Source organism: Streptopelia decaocto (assembly GCF_964273445.1).
Source record: "Streptopelia decaocto genome assembly, chromosome: 6".
NCBI classification, from domain to species: Eukaryota; Metazoa; Chordata; class Aves; order Columbiformes; family Columbidae; genus Streptopelia; species Streptopelia decaocto.
Window position 1 is genome coordinate 30,279,314 of NC_138660.1, and position 17,259 is coordinate 30,296,572.

Here is a 17,259-nt window from a genome sequence, read left to right on the forward strand (position 1 = left end):
CCAGCTCTCCTGCTGGAGAGCTTAATCTTAAAATCTTAAATTCAAGGAGATTGATCCATTTCCTTTTACTCTCTAGGCATCTAGGCAAGCATCAGGTATCCCTGGGCTGGCTCCAACTGATGAAAAGTAAGTGCTTTCTGTCTTTGTATCGATCAAGTTCAGCATTGGCAGAGGATGCTGCTCATGACCAGACACCCTCTTTGTGTTCCTCAGGGATGGCAACTTGCCAGACATCATTGCCAGCAGCAGTTTGCATGAGTTCCTGGTGAACCTTCATGAAAAATATGGCCCACTGGTCTCTTTCTGGTTTGGAAGGCGTCTTGTTGTCAGCCTTGGCTCCATTGATCTCCTGAAACAACATATCAACCCCAACCGGTTGTGTAAGTGTCCTTTGCTTTGTCTTTGAGTCCATTTGTTCCTTCTGGCCTTGCTTGGCATCCTATGTCAAAGGAAGCTGGGGCTTCATTCTAAGTAGAAAGAAAATGAGACTTAGTTTGTAGCTGTCATGGTGGGTCAGGTATGTCTTTGGTCCTTCTTATTGGAATTGAGCATCAGTGACCAAGAGTTGCTGCTGTCCAATGGCCATCAAGAAATTAGCATGCTTGTCTCTTTTACCATCTCCCTACAAGCAAATGTTGATGGAAAACGTAATGCTCATTAGTAACTTGAAACTGCAAGGTGAAGATCCTGGAGCCATTTGGAAAACATTTTAAAAACAGCTTGAAATACAAGATAAGAGAAGGAACTTTGCTAAATTAAGTCTGAAAACAGCTGTGCTAGATTGTGGTAGCTCGCTTGTGTGGTTCAGTGTGGAGGTTTTTAAAGTAGTATTTGAAGTGCTTTAACTTCCATTTTCCTTTGGTGTGTGGAACTTTGTGCTGAAAGCTTCAAATGATCTTCCAGACTTGGAAGTGATCAGTGGTGCTGGTAGCTGAGTTCACCATCTTAGTCCTGGGAGGGTATTTGAATTTATGGTGTAAGCCTCTTAAGTGGGTGCTTTTCTTCCTAAGGTGATGCCAGACAATAAGTTAACTCAGTTGACGTTTGGCTTTAACCTCTTGTTTTTCCAGTTTTCATCCTATAAGGTTGAATAAGGTGCTGGTTGCACAGCTCTGACCTGACACTGTAAGCTGTCCATAGGCACAGGCACATATCTCAGCATCGCTTTGTGCTGGGGTCATGACGGGTAAGCTTTTTGTGCAATTGCATGATGGACTCAAAAAAAAACGGTGACAATCTGGGGAAGGTGTGGGAGTTAGCAAAGGTCAGCAAGACACAGTAGATAGCAATGACACTCCAGAAGGTGGAAACCCACTCTGAAGGAGCTGAATGCACTTGTGTGTCTTTGGGAAATTGAGCAGACAGTCACTTTCTCCACACTCAGAGAAGTGGTGACAGGCACTTGAGCAGGGAAGTTCTCAGAAATGTACTGAATTTTGGAGTACCCACATACTGGAAAAAAAACAAATACAGTGCCTGGACTTAAAATACAGGTAATGAAGTGACCCAGGCATCCTGCTATGCCCAAGGGCTAAACAGGTTTGTTAAGCATGGGGATAAATAGGAAATGCATGCTGTACTCCTTTGATAATTGGACTTCTAGACAAGGAAAGTGATAGAACTGTGTTTCTGTCAGAATTTCAGTTCAGAATTTGCTTGGACACCGCTTGGATTATCACTGAAGGTGGAGGCAAAGGGATATGAAAAGTGGGAGCAAGGCTGGATTGTGTTGGGGAGGTTAAATACTCCCAGTTAGGTTGGCAGCCTGTCCTGATGGCGTCACACTGGGACCCCTTGCCAGCGCAGGGAAGCAGAGTGTCAGGGCAAGGAAACACATACCCCTGGGGCTGGGGCAGCAGCAACAGGAAGGGGAGGAACAAGAGCTGGATTAATGGCCTGCGGGATGACATGGCCACGGAAAAAAAGAAAAGAGTGCATGTATTTTCTGTAGAGAGAGGAAAGGATGATGAAACATGAGCCAGACCTGGAATCCTGTGTATGGCTCTGGCCCCTGCATTCAGCAATTTTGAATAAAGAAAGTGCAAAGGCAGGCTGCTAGCCTTGAAGTTGGACTAATTGCATTCACAGTTATTAATAGGTTCCTAGTGCCAGGAGACTTTTTTTCCTTATGTTTAAGGCAGTGTTTGAAGTTGGTACATTTTCGTGGCCTCTTAGAGCTTTGTTGAGATTAGTTTGCAAGGAGAATTCAAAGGAAGTAAAACTTTGCTGCTGGGACTGGCAGTTCCTGTGAGATGTTCCGGGGAAGCAGGACTGCGAAGGGTGTGGGTGTAAAAAGGGTGGACTAGCTCAGGATTGCCAGGACCAGTGTGTTCAGAGACCCACTTGGAAAACTCCCATGAGCTGATGTCACCTTTTGGGTTGGGACAATGAACCTGATGCACATTGAGTGCTGGAGATGGAGCTATGGGTCCTGGCCTGTTTGAGCAGGACTACTTTAAGGACTGCTTTATTGCTGTTCTGTGTGCATTTGTTCTCTGCAGGTTCAGAGGTCCTTTCCATTTGTGATACTCAGTTCTGCTTGGCATTTGTTTCGACTGTCTAGGGTTAGATCTTTTCCCCACATTCACTTATAATGATGTCCAGGACAACACTCTGAGGCTCATGGAATGAGGGTGATTTCCTTGTAAGTGGAAGGAACATTTAAAATTTTTATATGCTTCACTGAGAGGACTGAAAATGTAGCCTTAAGATGTTTTCAAGACAAGGACAAAGGAAGGAGTCCGTGAAAGCTGACGCAGGACAGAGCTCTATCTCTGAGAGACTGTTTGTGCCTTGTGGAGTCCCTGTGGAGAAACAGCCGTTTCCCAAATGCTGCGAGGCAGGGCCAGCCCTCAGCAAAGGGCAGCATGGGCTCTGCAGTGCTGAGCGCACAGCACGGGCTGGGTCAGTGGCATGGCACTGCCATTTTGCACCAGAGACAGGGGAGACAAAAAGAGCCTGTGCTTGCTCCAGCAGTTTTCTTTCATCTGCACCAGGAGAATTTTGCAGTTTGTGCAGGTGGTGGTGCTAAGCATCCTCTGGCCTCTCCCAATGCATCTGCTTGCCAGATTTGCCGTGTGGGCTTCACCACCAACCATGTGTCTTTCTGGCTACCCCAGCACTGTACCTCGCTCTGCCAGGACCAGTTAGCGGGCGATTGTGGCACGAATAGCAGCAGCCCATCCATGGCAAAGTAGCTCGGAGGAGGAATTGGCAGCAGCAGCTAGAGTCACATAACAGCCTGCTCCACATGGAGAGCCACCGGTACCATCTGCTCTGCCGAAAGACACACACACGTACTCCTTGTCATTCAAAGTGGGAAAGAGGGTGAGATGCAGAGCTTAAAAACATTGGAAGGGAAATGATATGAGAGAAAAGTATTTAGGAAATTTTACCATATTCATGGCCTCATTAGCTACCTCCATGTCATTAGGTAGTAAGACCTCTGCAGGTGGGAATTGTCTTGTATGTTTGTCTAGTAGTGCAATGAGGCTCTGATCTCTGCTGGGAATCCTAAATACAGCCACAATTGGTAAAGTCATATGTGTCTAGCTCAGCCTTGATGTTTTCTGATGCCTCAGAGGTTTCATTTTCCATCTGGGAGAAATAACAAACTCTCATAAAATATCCCTCTTGAAAACCCCCTGATTGCTGCTTCTAAGTAGTTCCTTAAAGATTCTGCCAGTTTTGCAAGGCCCACAGAAAAGTTTACAGAAAGGGAAAAGTATATGCCATTCTTTATTGTATAGTTTTGACTTGACATCTAATGTACCTTAGCAAATTTATTAAGTAAAGGCCCCTGGTGGTGAAATTCAGAGTTAAAAATCTAACTGAAGTGAGCTGTGGATATGAAAGATGGAGGATGTGTGGTTTTGTCTAGTTTCTACACCATTGCAAGCGTCTGTGCAGAAGGAAGATGGGAAGTAAGGCAATTAGAAGTACAAAGTATTCTGTAGCTTCGTGGGGCACTGTTTTCTGTCTGAGCTCTGCTGGAGGCAGCCCTTGACTGAGAAAGGTGGGTGTTAGTTTGGGAAGAGCTCATCAGCAGGGAACTCGGTAAATGCAAGAGAAATCATGCAGGAGCAGTAGGGTGTCAGCTGAGGTTTGCTGGGCCGTGAAGCAAGGTGAGGAGCACACAGAGCAACCTTTGGCCCAGTCTCTGGTGGGAGCTGATCTGTGTTGAGCACACAGCACACATGGTCAGGGCAGGAGAGTGCACCAGGTGTCAAGAGGGAATGTGCTAGAGGGGCTGCAGGTCAGGCTGGAGGAGGAGGGAGAGGAGCACACCACGCTCACTGGTGTCACCACGTCAGTGACACCACCAGCTGGGAACTGGAAAGCTGGAAACAAGCTTCTGAGGTGTTACTGCTAAAGAGTTCCTTGGCAGAGCCAACAGGCCCCCTCTGCAGGGGTTGCTGATCACAGGATGGTGCTCTGCCTGAGAAGAGACCTTATGAGGTCCCAGCCCACTGAGCACGAGAAGATGGAAGGCCCAAAGAGGTGCACAAGTAACAGTGCCTGATTAAAGAGGTTGCTGTTTTCATCATCTCTGTGTGGTATGACTGCCTGACTTTTGAATGGCGTTTCCTTTTTTGCTTTCAGCGGATCCTTTTGAGACAATGCTGAAGTCGCTCTTGAGGTACCAGTCCAGCCTGAATGCGGATACAGGAGAGAGCCACATGAGGAGAAAGCTGTATGAAAATGGCGTCAACAAGGCCTTGCAAAGTAACTTTGCTCTCATCCAGAAAGTGCGTAACTGCCTTTGTACAGCAGAGAAGCCCTGTGTGGCTCACAGGGGAACGTTTAGTGAGAATCATCACTAGGATAAAGGAGCTGTGTTCACATTAGTGCTGGAACTATAAGCGTCTGAGACAGCAAACAGCCTCTGCCCATTCAAGCATGGTGTGAATATTTGGTTTCTCTTAGCTCCAGTGGGTTAGGGGTAAGGCTCAGCTTGATGGCTTTTTATGCCAAGATACCAGATGCAGTTAAACATACTGGAGCATCTGGATTCTAGATTTATTTCCCAGGACAGGAGGGGGGAGCAAGGAACCAGCTCTTGGGATCACAAACAGGTGAAGAACTGTTCTGTTGACTAAGTCCAGCAGCCCGAATTTGATCTGTTTTCTCAGTCTGGAGCTACTAACATTAAAGGTTGTAAGGCTTCTGTTGTGATAGAGGGAGCAGGAGAGGAGGACAGGGCTACCTTGTTGGGAAACCTTGGGAAGGGGCACAAGATTTGAGGCTAAAATGTTACTGTTTGTAAGTTAATGGAAGGAAACCCTGGAAAGAGTGTAGCTTCATGTCATAGCCATGAAAATGTGGTCTGCCCTAGGAACTGGGTGGGAATGTCTCCAGGGTATGTTTGGTAAATAGGCTGCTGATATTACTGCCAACTAATGGTTCCTTCCCTCTCCAGCTGTCAGAAGAGTTGCTAGCCAAATGGCTGTCTCTGCCTGAGGCGCAACACGTGCCCCTCTGCCAGCACATGCTGGGCTTTGCCATGAAGGCTGTCACGCAGACAGCTATGGGCAGCAGCTTTGAAGATGACCGGGAAGTTATCCGATTCCGCAGGCACCACGATGCAGTAAGTGTCACAAAGAGCCAGGAAATCTCCTGTTATCTTTTTCCACGCCAGCAGCACACAGCTTGTGTCTGTGTACAGTTTAGTACAAGCTACTGCTGAGACTTGAACATTAAGTTAACATTAAGTTTAAGAGCCCGAGGGCTCTGCCTCAGTTATCCCAAGCTGAAACTGTCAGAAAGATCCTACTGCTCATCCTGTTGTCATTAGTCTAAGACGTTTCTAAAGGATCTATGGGGATCAGGAGCCCAGATCCAATGGCAATTGAAAGGTGTTTGGTACATAAGTGAGTTAAACTCTACTGGGAATGCTAATGGCACTTCCGCTTTTCAAAGATCTTCTGAAGGCTCTGGGACATTGTGGAGACAGGAAAATCGGAGAAGGTCCCAAGCTGTGTCCTCATCTGGGGATGTTAAATCTGCTGGTGATAGGGTAGGAAAGAAATAGTTAATCTCCCATTAAAGATTCCCATGCTTTTTTTCCTACAGTTGTCATTACAGTTGTTTCATTTCAACTCAGTTTCAGCTATCATAATATCTGGAATGTCCTAGAGAGGAGACCAGTCTTGTATTCACGGGAAGTCTTCATTTGATTTGGTGTTTTCGTATTACTGAATAGGGGAAGAATAGAAGGGTCTCAGCTTGCTCTTCTCTCTGTCCTTTCAGATCTGGTCAGAGATTGGGAAAGGTTTCTTGGATGGGTCTCTTGACAAAAACATGGCCAGGAAAAAGCTTTACGAAGATGGTAGGTACCTCCCAAAATTGGAGTCTTCCTTCCACTCTGATTGATACTGATTTTCAAGCCTGTTATGGCAGTGCTTTTATTTCTCATATATTTCACAGTAAGTTACTTTATTTCTCAGTTGTCCTGTCTTTTTTGTCACAAATAGTTAAAGCCTTTCAGTATTGATTGAGAAGATGTTAAAAGCAGTTTGTATCCAGAACTAAGGATTTGCTTGTTAGTCCTCCAAACCCAGTGTTTCCATTTTTTTGTTGTTAGTTCTTTGGGTTTCAGAACCTGAGGACAACTACCGTCCCATTAAAATGGGCTTTTCTCATGGGCACTTGTTCAGGCCTGTTGCTGAGTTGTAGCAGTATGATGCATTAGGACACAATTTCACAAACTCCAGGTAGTGCAGGTTGGTGTTTAGCTGTTGCTGATTTCAGCTCATTGAGTACATGTCTCAGTTATACCTGTAAGGTTGGCTTTTTATAGGCAACCTGTCTTGCTTCGTTCCTACCTTTTCAACTAAATTGGAGATATTGCCTTCCAAATTGACAGCAACATGTAACAGAGGCTGCTTCTGTAAGTGAGCCCAGCAGGGACAGCTGGTCTGAAAATCTGCTTGGGGAGATGGATTTGCTTCTCTGCAGCACTCAGAATGACCAGGTTTTAAAATAAACATTTTTTTTTCTTCCAAAGCTCTGATGGAGATGGAATCCACCTTAAGGAAAGTTACAAAGGAGCGCCGAGGGAGATCATTCAACAGACACGTCTTTATAGACACCTTGCTGCAGGGGAGCCTGAGTGACCAGCAGGTCTGTGCAGCTAAGTCATTACACACTAATGGACTTGCTCATTACATTGTAGCCTTTGATTAATTTAAGCTTTTGCATCTTAGATCAGATTCCTTACTAAAGCAGAGTTTCTTGTTCTTCTTCCGTCCCCACAATGTTTAATTGCTTTAGGCTTCGGTAGCTTCCTTGCCACCGCTTCATTGCTATTTTTATAAGCCAGAAGTATGTTAGCATTATGCATGGCTCGTGCCATCCCAGTGCAAGGTCTGTGGAGAGTTCACTCCGTGTCTTTTAGATGTATTTCCTGCTCTCTGCACTAAAGGGATTTCATGCGCTTGAATGGAGAATGTGCCACTTCTTTTTTATCTTTACAGTCTCATGAGCTTCATTCTCTGAAGTAGATTTTATTTCCTAGATTCTGGAAGATACCATGATCTTCTCCTTGGCAGGATGCATAATCACTGCTAACTGTAAGTACAGATTGTAAGTAACTTTCCATCCTCAGATTCAGCTGTCTGAAGCTCTGTGTGATGACATGAGGTTTATTCTAGGCTAACAAAAAATTATAGTAATCATTCTGTTTCTCCTGAGCTACAGATGTGTAGGACACGCTAATTTTACAGCGGACTCTTGACACAGCCTCACAGCTAGTGATTTGAAACTAAGCTGTGTTTGACAACCTTCCCAGTCTTTTGGTGAACCTTAGATTTTCTTCCCATTGTTTTTCGCTTGCACTCTCAACTCAGCCAAGTGATGCTAAATTTCGTGAAAAAGCACCAAAAGATGTCAGCCACAAAGATCATGTTGTAAAATGGGCTCTGGCACGTGGGAAGGAAATTAGAGCAGAGTGCTGGATTTGACTGGCTGGTTTGAATTTCTGGAGGATAGGTGTGCTCTGTGTATGGAAGGCTTTCAAATAAGCTACTTTGTGATTTGTGCAAAGATTATGGAAAAAAAAATATGGATATAAATAAGTTGGAGCTGTGTAAAATCTTCTATGATGGGGGATGGTTATCAGGCCATGTATCTCAGCCAATGGGCTGGAACTCCAAAGGAAACCTCCCAGGTGCAGCTGGGTGTTAAAGAATGTGGAAAGTAAATTTGGCAAATATGATAATGCTCCTCCCAGAGAATATCCTCTCCAATTTTAAGGGGCTCGACTCCTCAGGGATTCCAGATTGTTCTAATGAATAGACAGGTTGGAGTGGTAGGAACATTTACTTGTAGCTTTAGGAAAACTGTATCCTACACAGTTATTTCTTATGCAAGGTTTCTGTTTCACTCTGCTATTGAAAATATCTCTTGAATACCTCACAAAATAGCTGTAGATGTGAGGGAGACAAGTGCTGGCCAGCCTGCTGCAGGGAGCTCTGCTGCTCTTCTTGCTCCCAGTCAGGAGCCCCAGACGCTGGCTGTCTGGAGTACCCACCTGAGATGTGCTGGGGAAGCCCCCTAAATAAGGGAATTTTCTGATGCTTTGGACAAACCAGCCTTTCATTTGCGTGGCTGGCCTAAAACCCTGGTTCCCCAGGGTTTGCTGGGCTGTGTGGTCCCTTCCCCAGCCTGCCGTGACCAGAGGGTCATCCTTTTCTGTGCCAAAAAGTAATGTTGCAAATACAAGAGGTAAGAAAACTGAATTCAGTTTGTAAAGGATTGAATTTTCTGGGTCCAGTCTTATATTGATTTCTTCCCCAGTGTGTACCTGGGCAGTCTATTTCCTGACAACCTCCGAAGATGTTCAGCAGAATCTCTACAAGGAGATGGACGGCGTTCTGGGGAAGGGACCAATTACACATGAGAAAATCGAGCAGCTCAGGTGGGTCCTATGGAAGGAACTGCGGAGGAAGGTTGTGTGGGGATAGGGGCTTCATGTACTGGACCTGATGCCCAGCCTACACTGGGACAGGAGAAGGCATCCCAGAGCTACTCTGTTCTTTTTTTCTGGAAGTGATCAAACCACATCTGCCATAGGGCTCCAGACATGGGGACCAAGCTGCTGTCTTCAGGGTGTCTATAAGAAACCCTTTAGGTTCATTGGCAGAGCACAGAATCAGTGCCCGGGCTGCCAGGCCGAAATTTTTTTGCTTATTGTTTTGTTTGGTTTCTCTCCTGGTTTTCCAAAAGTTATCAGTCATTTTAATGGTTGGATTCATTTTAGACATATCTAGAGAGAAAGCATGGAGTAATCTTCTTTCAAAAGGGCCACAGAACTAGGATGATGACTGGTCAACAGTGTGCCTTTATTTTTCATGCATCTGTTGGTGCAACTGGGTACGTTTTGTATTTGGACTAATGTCAGAGTTTCAGTAAGGGAGTATTGAGTGTGTGGGTTTCTTGCCCCTTCTTGTATGGGTGAGAGGTTCAGGATAAGGACTGGTGTGTTTATGCTTTTAAGCAGAGTCAGTTTGGCTTAAAATCAGAAAAAAGTGTGGTGAAGAGAGATTTCAGTAACCTTCCCTAAAAGCTGATAATGAGATTCAATGCTTCTTGCGAAGATGCTGGGATTCTTTGCCAGAAAAACGACAATGAAGTGCCTCGGTGTGGCTTGAGAGAGCTCCAGGAGCAGACTGTGGCCCCAGTGCAGCAGGTGCCACCACAAGGACGTGGACAAACTTCTCTCTGGGAGGGTTAAACTGACCAAGTCTTACGGTTGCAGGTACTGTCGGCAAGTCCTGTGTGAGACAGTGCGAACGGCAAAGCTCACTCCCATTGCTGCACAGCTGCAGGAGCTGGAGGGACGAGTCGACCAACATACCATCCCCAAAGAGGTAGGGCAGTACTGGGAGCACCAGAGCACGTTCCTTTCCTGGAGGGGAATTTGCCGTTTCCTCTTCTTCCTGCAGGGTGGTGAGGTGGGAAGACCATGTCTTCTGACGCTGTTGAACCCGAGCAGCTTCTCTGGCATCTCAAAGTACAGCTTAGCTCGAAGTTCGCCCTGTAGTTCCTCTGTGGCAGAGGCTCTGGGAATTCATGGTCTCTTCCTGAGCAGATTTGCTTCCAGTTCTGGGTCCACCAGGGGTGAATCGTCTTTTGAAGGGGCTTACGGGTTCAGTTGTGCATAACAGAGCATGATTTCAGGCCTGATCGTATCACCCAAATTTCCCAGAATGGTACCTTCCGTTGCAGAGAACGAATAGTCCATACATATATGCCAGGAAGAGGAAATGAGCAGGATCAGGCCCTCTCTAACCACCAGCTGTTGTGGTATTGGCCTTAGAAGTTAAAATCCTAACATCTGGGCATGGATTATGGAAATCTGTAGATGAATATAGCATATTATCTTTTTAATCCACCTAATGAAGACGAGTAGTCTACAGAATAATCATCATCCAGCACGGCTGTCCAGAGATGTCTTTAATTGTGTATTTCTTTCTGCTCTGACATATATCTCCTAATTTTCTTTGCAGACACTTGTGCTTTATGCTCTTGGTGTGATGCTGCAGGATAGTTCATCATGGCCATCACCATACAAGTATGTAGAATCAAGACTTTTATTGCAATGAATTCCTTTCCTTTTTTAAATTAATATTCTTTAGATCTTACATACAGCACAGCCTGTTTGGCTGCAGGGACTGCTTTAAGCAGATTTTGGAGATGAAAGGGAGCCTATAAGACAGGCAGTTTATGAAGGTCTTGGGTTGTTTGTCTCCATGGGTGGGATTTGGGGGCAAATCAAGTCATGATCCTCCCCTGCTCCAGTCTGTGCATATGTGTTAGAGCTTAATAATAATTTTTATTGTGCACACACAGGGCTTCCCTGGCAAATGATGGTAAATTCTTTTTAAGGTTTTCTGTGAGAGAGAAACAGTGATTTGAATGGCTTTGGAATCACTGCTTGTCATCATGAAACAATGATGCAAAGGAGGAAATGTCAGTCTGAAGTTTTGGTTTTTCTCAGGGGGAAGGAAATTAATACCTCATTACTTCTATCTGTGAAAACAAAACTGGATCCAAGCCAGTGTTTCAGAGGATAAAGAAAAAAAAATTGCTGTAGCGTCCTGTGGCCTCCAGGTGGCAAATACTAACATGTATCTGACTTACTTCACTTGGGCTGGGAAAAAATCTGGGTCAGTTATTCTAGACAGACAGAACAAGGAGCTGAGATTTAGGAGAAAGAACAGTGCCTTTAGAACAGCATTTGCCCTCTTCCGCAGGTGTAGCTCTTACAAAAGTGTCAAGCATTGATGCACTGATCTACGAGCATCTTGGCAGGGATTGCCAACCAGAGGAGGACACGCACTGTTGGGGAAGGGTTTGCTGAGGCCTCGTGGGAGGGACAGGGAGGACTGCTATGAACACCTTGTCTTTATTCCAAGAGGAAGGAGGTTGAGAATTAGCCCAAGGTGGATATGTATTTTGGTGATGGAGTTAGAGGATCAGCTCTTTATGATCCTTTCACCTGCACACTGTACAAAAACACTGTGTGCAGCTCTTTTCCCTCCCTATTTTTTTGCTGCGCAGCTGCATTTTCTTTCCTATTCCAACATCTGTAATTTGCCGTTTCAGGAGGAATGCAAGTTTGATGCTGCTTTTACTGAGGGTCAGCACCCACATGCTTTTTCACCTTGGTAGAAGCAGAGCTTGCATGTTTAGGCAGGGTGCCAAAGGTTTGAAGTATAAGCAGAAATATTTAGCAGCAAGTAAAAGAGAACTGCCTTCCATCCATCAAAATTCCTGTTTATTTTTTTATACTTAAATTGGATGATATTTTATTAGTCTCCCTGTGGCTAGTTGATTATGGGAATCTTGTTTTAACTCATGCCAGTCCTGGATAATAGTTTTCTCACAGCCTCCACCATCCTAATGCTGGAAACCACTTTTCTCACTCGAATGAGTCACCAGCTTCCCTCCCCCTCACATACACACACCAGCTGCTTGAAGAAAAGGGTGAGGTGCGAGGAGAAAAGGGAAATAACTTTGGATGTGAGAGAGGAAGGGACACGGGGGAAGAGAGAGGGGGAGACACAACAGATGGTGTGTGCCCTGGAGGGGAACAGAGGGCAGGTAGCAGCATTAGCTCAGCTGTGTACTCAAGCTAAATACCCACTGCTGAGAGGTAATGCACATTAGTTCCAGCCCCATGTCACACTAACTCGATTTATCAGCATTTTGACCAAGCCTAGACACAGCTGACCACTTGGGAACATAGATGGAGTGGATGCACAACTGCCGTCACGTATCTGTGTGGAATTACTCAGCATGATTTATAGACAGCGAATTAGTGAAATTCTGTATTTGGTTGCCAGTTTCTTACTCACGTGTGTGCACACACATGTGTCTGGGGAAAGGATCCTGTGCTTACACAGAAAGGCTCAGTGTATTTTGTCTTTCACAGGTTTGACCCAGAGAGATTCAATGAGGAATCTGCCATGAAAAACCTCTCCCTGTTGGGTTTTTCGGGGAGCCAGGAGTGCCCAGAGTTGAGGTGAGCATAGGGAAGGTCTTTGTGTGTCTCTGTGACAGACAGAAGAGAAGGTGGTTTCAGCCCTTTCCTATTACTGCTGGGACAATCTGTCCAAGCTGGCAGTCGTCCTTTGGCAGATTTACATCACAGCAAGGTTTTATTCTTTTCTCCTATCTCTTCCCTCAGGTTTGCCTATATGGTGGCTACAATTCTGCTGAGCGTCCTGGTAAGGAAACTACATCTCCACCCAGTGAAAGGACAAGTCATGGAGACCAAATATGAGCTGGTAACCTCACCAAAGGAGGAAGCCTGGATAACGGTATCTAAGAGAAGCTAAGAGCAAGCAAAACAAGGCGCTGAATGTGCCAGCAGTGAAGTTCTGAGCAAGAGTCTTAGGGGGAACCATACTGGTGCCACACTGACTCAGCCAAGGAATTTTACATCTCGATTTTGTTACCTTCCACATTCTTAACCACATACCTCTCTTGGGTACTTTTTCTAACTCAACCAGTAGTCGTATTAAAGTAGATTTAATCTGTATGCCTTTTTCACATTGGCTTTTGGACCTCTAGCCAAATAATTGCAAAGGAAGCAAAAAACCTTTCAGTGATGTATGTATGAAGGGTTGGGTGCCAGCTAGTCAAAGACCAGAGCTCTGGTTAATCCAACCCCTTTGCAACAGCAGCCAGAGCTGGATCAAAGCACCTCTCTTATCCAGTGGAATGCCTCTTCATGGATCCTAGCTAGATAAGACCTTGGAGACTCAAGGACAAAGCCTTTATATATAGGTATTTTTATTCAAAGTGTCTTTCCTTCCCTTCAGCTATAGCTATAACTGTCAAGAAAAGCAGATATATCTGGTGTGAAGTATGTGTGAGTGTGTGTGAAAGAAAGAGAGAAATAAAAGTGGGGTGGGAATTACAGCACTGGTTCTCTTGCTGTGTAATCTTGCCATGCTGTGGGGTTGCAAGAGGAGGATGACTGAGAAATGCTAGTAAACCAAGAGCAATAACATTGATTTGGCCCCTGAGAAAACAGAAGCATCAGGAATAATATAATGAAATGAAATAAAACCACAGAACAAAGCCCTGAGAAGGGGATACTCTATGCTGGCAGTTCTGAGGGCAGTGTCTAATCTAATCAGCATCAGCAATGGACAGATATGATTCATTCAGCACTGGGGCAGCCTGAAACTGGTCATTCAAATACTGGAAAGAGAGTGCTGATTTTATAGGGATTAATGTTGTACTTAAGAACTTAAAAGCCTTTCAAAGAGTCCTTTTCCGTCTCCAAAACGGGTGCCAGCCGAAGCAGCATTGCATGCCACATGTTCCCCTGCTTTTCACCTGCTTCTTTCTTTCTCTTTTGGCCATCATACGCCAGCTCCTGAAGGATTTTTCAGAGCCCCACTGAAGGGCTTGCAAGCCCTCTCAACAGGGCTACTTTTGATTGCCTCTGCATACAGGGCACACTTCACATAGGGGACACTTACCTGGTAGCTGCAAATCCCATTTCTAGAGTCATCATTCCTTTTGTTGGCACCTTCCAGGTCAGAAAATCTGCTGCTCTCATCAAAATGTTTTGGCTCTTGTATCGCTGCCGAGTTCCAGCCTGAACACAGTCCTGTCAGCTCCTATGGAGTTAACAATGGATGCCTGCCTCTGCGGGCAGGAGACAACGAAAATTCTGCTCTTGGGTTTAACGTGTCAGCTCGGCTTTTGGTGGAGCTGTAGAGATCCACATCATCCCCCAGTGCAGTTTGTGTTGGGGAAGAGGTGAGACAGAAATGCTGTTCTACTGTTTCTTGTCTACTGGGCAGAAAAAGGAGGCTTGTGCAGTCCAGCCTGCTGCCTCTCTTGCATTGATTTTTATAATGAACTGCAAGAAAGCTCTTGCTAATCTCACCTCCATTTAACTGAAGGTTAGTTGTGTCCCCAGATGGCAATTCATGTTAGGCTTTGCTTCGCTGCTTATGCAAAAAGGCTTGTTTTTCTTGAAGGTTGTAGACGTTTCCTCAAACTGAACAAAGCAGTGTGGTAAAGGATTTTAGTTTAAAGATCCCTGGTGTGCAGAGGAGGCAAAATGGAGGCTAAGTTATTGCCTTCTTGGGGAAAAATGGTAGGATATCACTGTCCACGCTAGGAACTGGACAAAGAATAGCTCACTGTCATATAATTGAGTGGTGAAGATCTGCTTTCTAGTAGCCATGTAGGAGTGAAGCTTTCAGACACCAGAAAAGCTTCCCAAGTGTCATAGTCCAAACTTCTCTTACAGCTTTTCTCTGCCTTGCTGGAGCTGTACAGGCCAACTGCCTCACAACAGCACTTCCCCAGTTACAGGAAACAAAAATTGGAATAATTCCATATAATTTGTTACCAATTTTCTGTCAGCCTGTGCAGGTATTGCATCCCGTAAGAATGTGCTCTCAGTCCAGGCCAGTAACCAAGCATGCTACAGGAACTTGTGACTGAAACGGGAGAAGAATGTGGCCCAAAGTGCTGGAGAAAGTCAACAATTACTTTGTGTTTGCTCAAAACTGCTGTCAAGAAAACACCCTGACTCATCAGTTAAGGAAATGTGTTGAGCATGGAGGGGAAGGAGGGGGGCAAGGTGCTCTCAAGCATTTGTTATGTGCTGCTTGGAGTGACACTGAGGTCACAGCCACATTGTTTGCTGAAGTCTGTAATTTTCCATTCCGCACTCTGTGTATCAGACATTTCACACAGCCTAACCAGCAAGAATCATTGCAGCACTCACCAGCCCAGCTGTGGATCCTTTTCTTGTGCACCAAACCCCCATTTTGTATGGGAATATTCATGGGTCAGAGCTTTCTGGTGAAGTTTTCATCTATTTGAATTGGAAGCTTGAAATACCAGCTTTGTCCCGTTTCTCCCCTCACTGTCAGCTGGTTCTTGTTTGGCCTGACTTCCTAAGGCAGACTTGTGTTGGTAGAGCATGCCCCACTCCCCACTTACGTTTGGCTATTTTCCCTTTCCCCTTCTCACAAGAAGAAACTTCTGAGCCCTTGGGCCAAATCAGCTGCATTGACAGGGGTTGGGGTTTGAAATCTCAATTCTCAATAGAGAACAGTTTTGTCAGTGCTGCTGCTCAGCCCCACGCACTGAGGACACAGCTAAAGCCCAAATATCCCTTCTGCCTGTAACATGGGGGTGCAGACAAGCATTGCAGCCTGCGGAGAAAAATACCTTAGTCTAGAAACAAAGCCAAGAGGAGGAGGTTGCTTCTGTATTATAGGGCATTATTGCTTTTGTGCTTCGTATTCCTGCGCTACACCAGAAGGCTGCTTCACAAATTCCACAAGAAGGTTTTGAAAAGCACACAGAAAAGCAGTTGTTTCATTTCTTGGACTCTTACTGTAGCTTCTACAGTGGGCTATAAACTCCCAGAATATGAGAGGCTAAATCTATTTCTGTGCCTATGCAACCTGCTGCTCTCCGAGCAGGCAGCCAGCACAGGTGCTGGCAGTGGTCAGGCCATCGCTAATGGATTGTCACGGCTGTTTCTGGCTGACAAAGCCATTTGCTTTTGCTTCTTGAACTGGTCGCAACTAGTGAGACAGTTGTTAACAAAACTTTGAGCACAGCAGACAGCTTATTGAGCCAAACCCCCACTACCTCCAAAATATCCATGAATGGTGTTTAATAGATTTTAATTAACCTCAGCTGCACATAGGGCCTTTATTGCAAATTAGTAATATCCTTCTGTTCCCAGCAGTTCAAGGACTTGCTGGTAATGGCTGTGGCATGCAGCACAAGAGTTGAGGGCTGTAGGTTTTATTTTCCATCATTAAATGGAAAGGATGATCTTGGCAAGTTCTGTCCTACTTGCTGCAAACACAAATGTTGGTTGTTGAGCAGAGTGGACGCTCGCTGATTTAAAATACCTTGGGCAGCTCTCGTGCCAGCTCCCCATTAGCTGTACAGTTCTATGGGGCTGCTTGGCAATCCAACTGGGAAAACCGTATGTGTCTCACCTGCGTAGCTTCTGAACATTTTGGTACTGCTCAGCTCACAGGTAAATAGCATTGCCTTCTCACTCTGTCTCCATATGGTGTGCACATTTCTCATTGACAGCAGGAGATACCTGTGGAGTCTCACCCCTCAGCAGGGCCATATATGACCTTCCCAAGGTTTCTGCTAATGCTACAGAAGGGGCACCCTGACGCTGGCCCTTAGATGTAGTTATATCCTGATCAGCAGAGTGTTGTCTGCAGTTTATTGGCTTCCTTTTTGTGCTCAGATCCTCTTGTAACTGTGGGGCAAAATGATGGGGTGGAGCATTACCTTCAGGAAAGCTCTTTGAGCATATGGGACTTCACCCATTTCCCTGCCCTTTTTATCAAAAGCGACAGGTAAGGAGAAAAAAGGCTTCTAATGAGAAGGAAAATCTTCATCACTTGTGAGTTATGCCACCAAGAAGCGGAACTGTTGTAATGACTGTGGCAACTCTTGCTGCTTCTTTCCACCTGTCCGAAGCAGGAATTGCTGGAAAATATTCCAGGCATCTTTCTCTGGAGCCTGAGAGTATATACCCATCTTGGCATCCCTCTCTAGTTGAGCTCAGGACTGGTTTTTAGCAATTACTTTTCAACTAAACAAAAGGCGTGTTTGACATCTCTTAGGATTCAGTGCCAGGTTTTTGGCGGTAGCAGACGGGGAAGAGGAACTACCACATGCAGGGAAAAAAAAAAAGATGAAGAAAATGTTCCTCACATATGGAGGGTGGGGAAGGAG

At 45.3% G+C, this 17,259-nt stretch overlaps 1 protein-coding gene across 1 annotated transcript in view; it reads left to right on the plus strand.

The window, feature by feature from the left end:
- Positions 1–13,045, plus strand: part of CYP20A1 (cytochrome P450 family 20 subfamily A member 1) — a 13,714-nt gene extending 669 nt beyond the window's left edge. The window contains exons 2-13 of the mRNA XM_082057126.1: positions 77–126; positions 214–380; positions 4,603–4,748; positions 5,420–5,587; positions 6,250–6,328; positions 7,007–7,122; positions 7,517–7,571; positions 8,797–8,917; positions 9,758–9,869; positions 10,509–10,573; positions 12,437–12,526; positions 12,692–13,045. Of these exons, the coding sequence (XP_081913252.1) occupies positions 77–126; positions 214–380; positions 4,603–4,748; positions 5,420–5,587; positions 6,250–6,328; positions 7,007–7,122; positions 7,517–7,571; positions 8,797–8,917; positions 9,758–9,869; positions 10,509–10,573; positions 12,437–12,526; positions 12,692–12,842 (1,320 nt within the window). The 3' untranslated portion in view covers positions 12,843–13,045. The remainder of the gene's footprint in view (positions 1–76; positions 127–213; positions 381–4,602; positions 4,749–5,419; positions 5,588–6,249; positions 6,329–7,006; positions 7,123–7,516; positions 7,572–8,796; positions 8,918–9,757; positions 9,870–10,508; positions 10,574–12,436; positions 12,527–12,691) is intronic.
- The last annotated feature ends 4,214 nt before the right edge of the window (positions 13,046–17,259 follow it).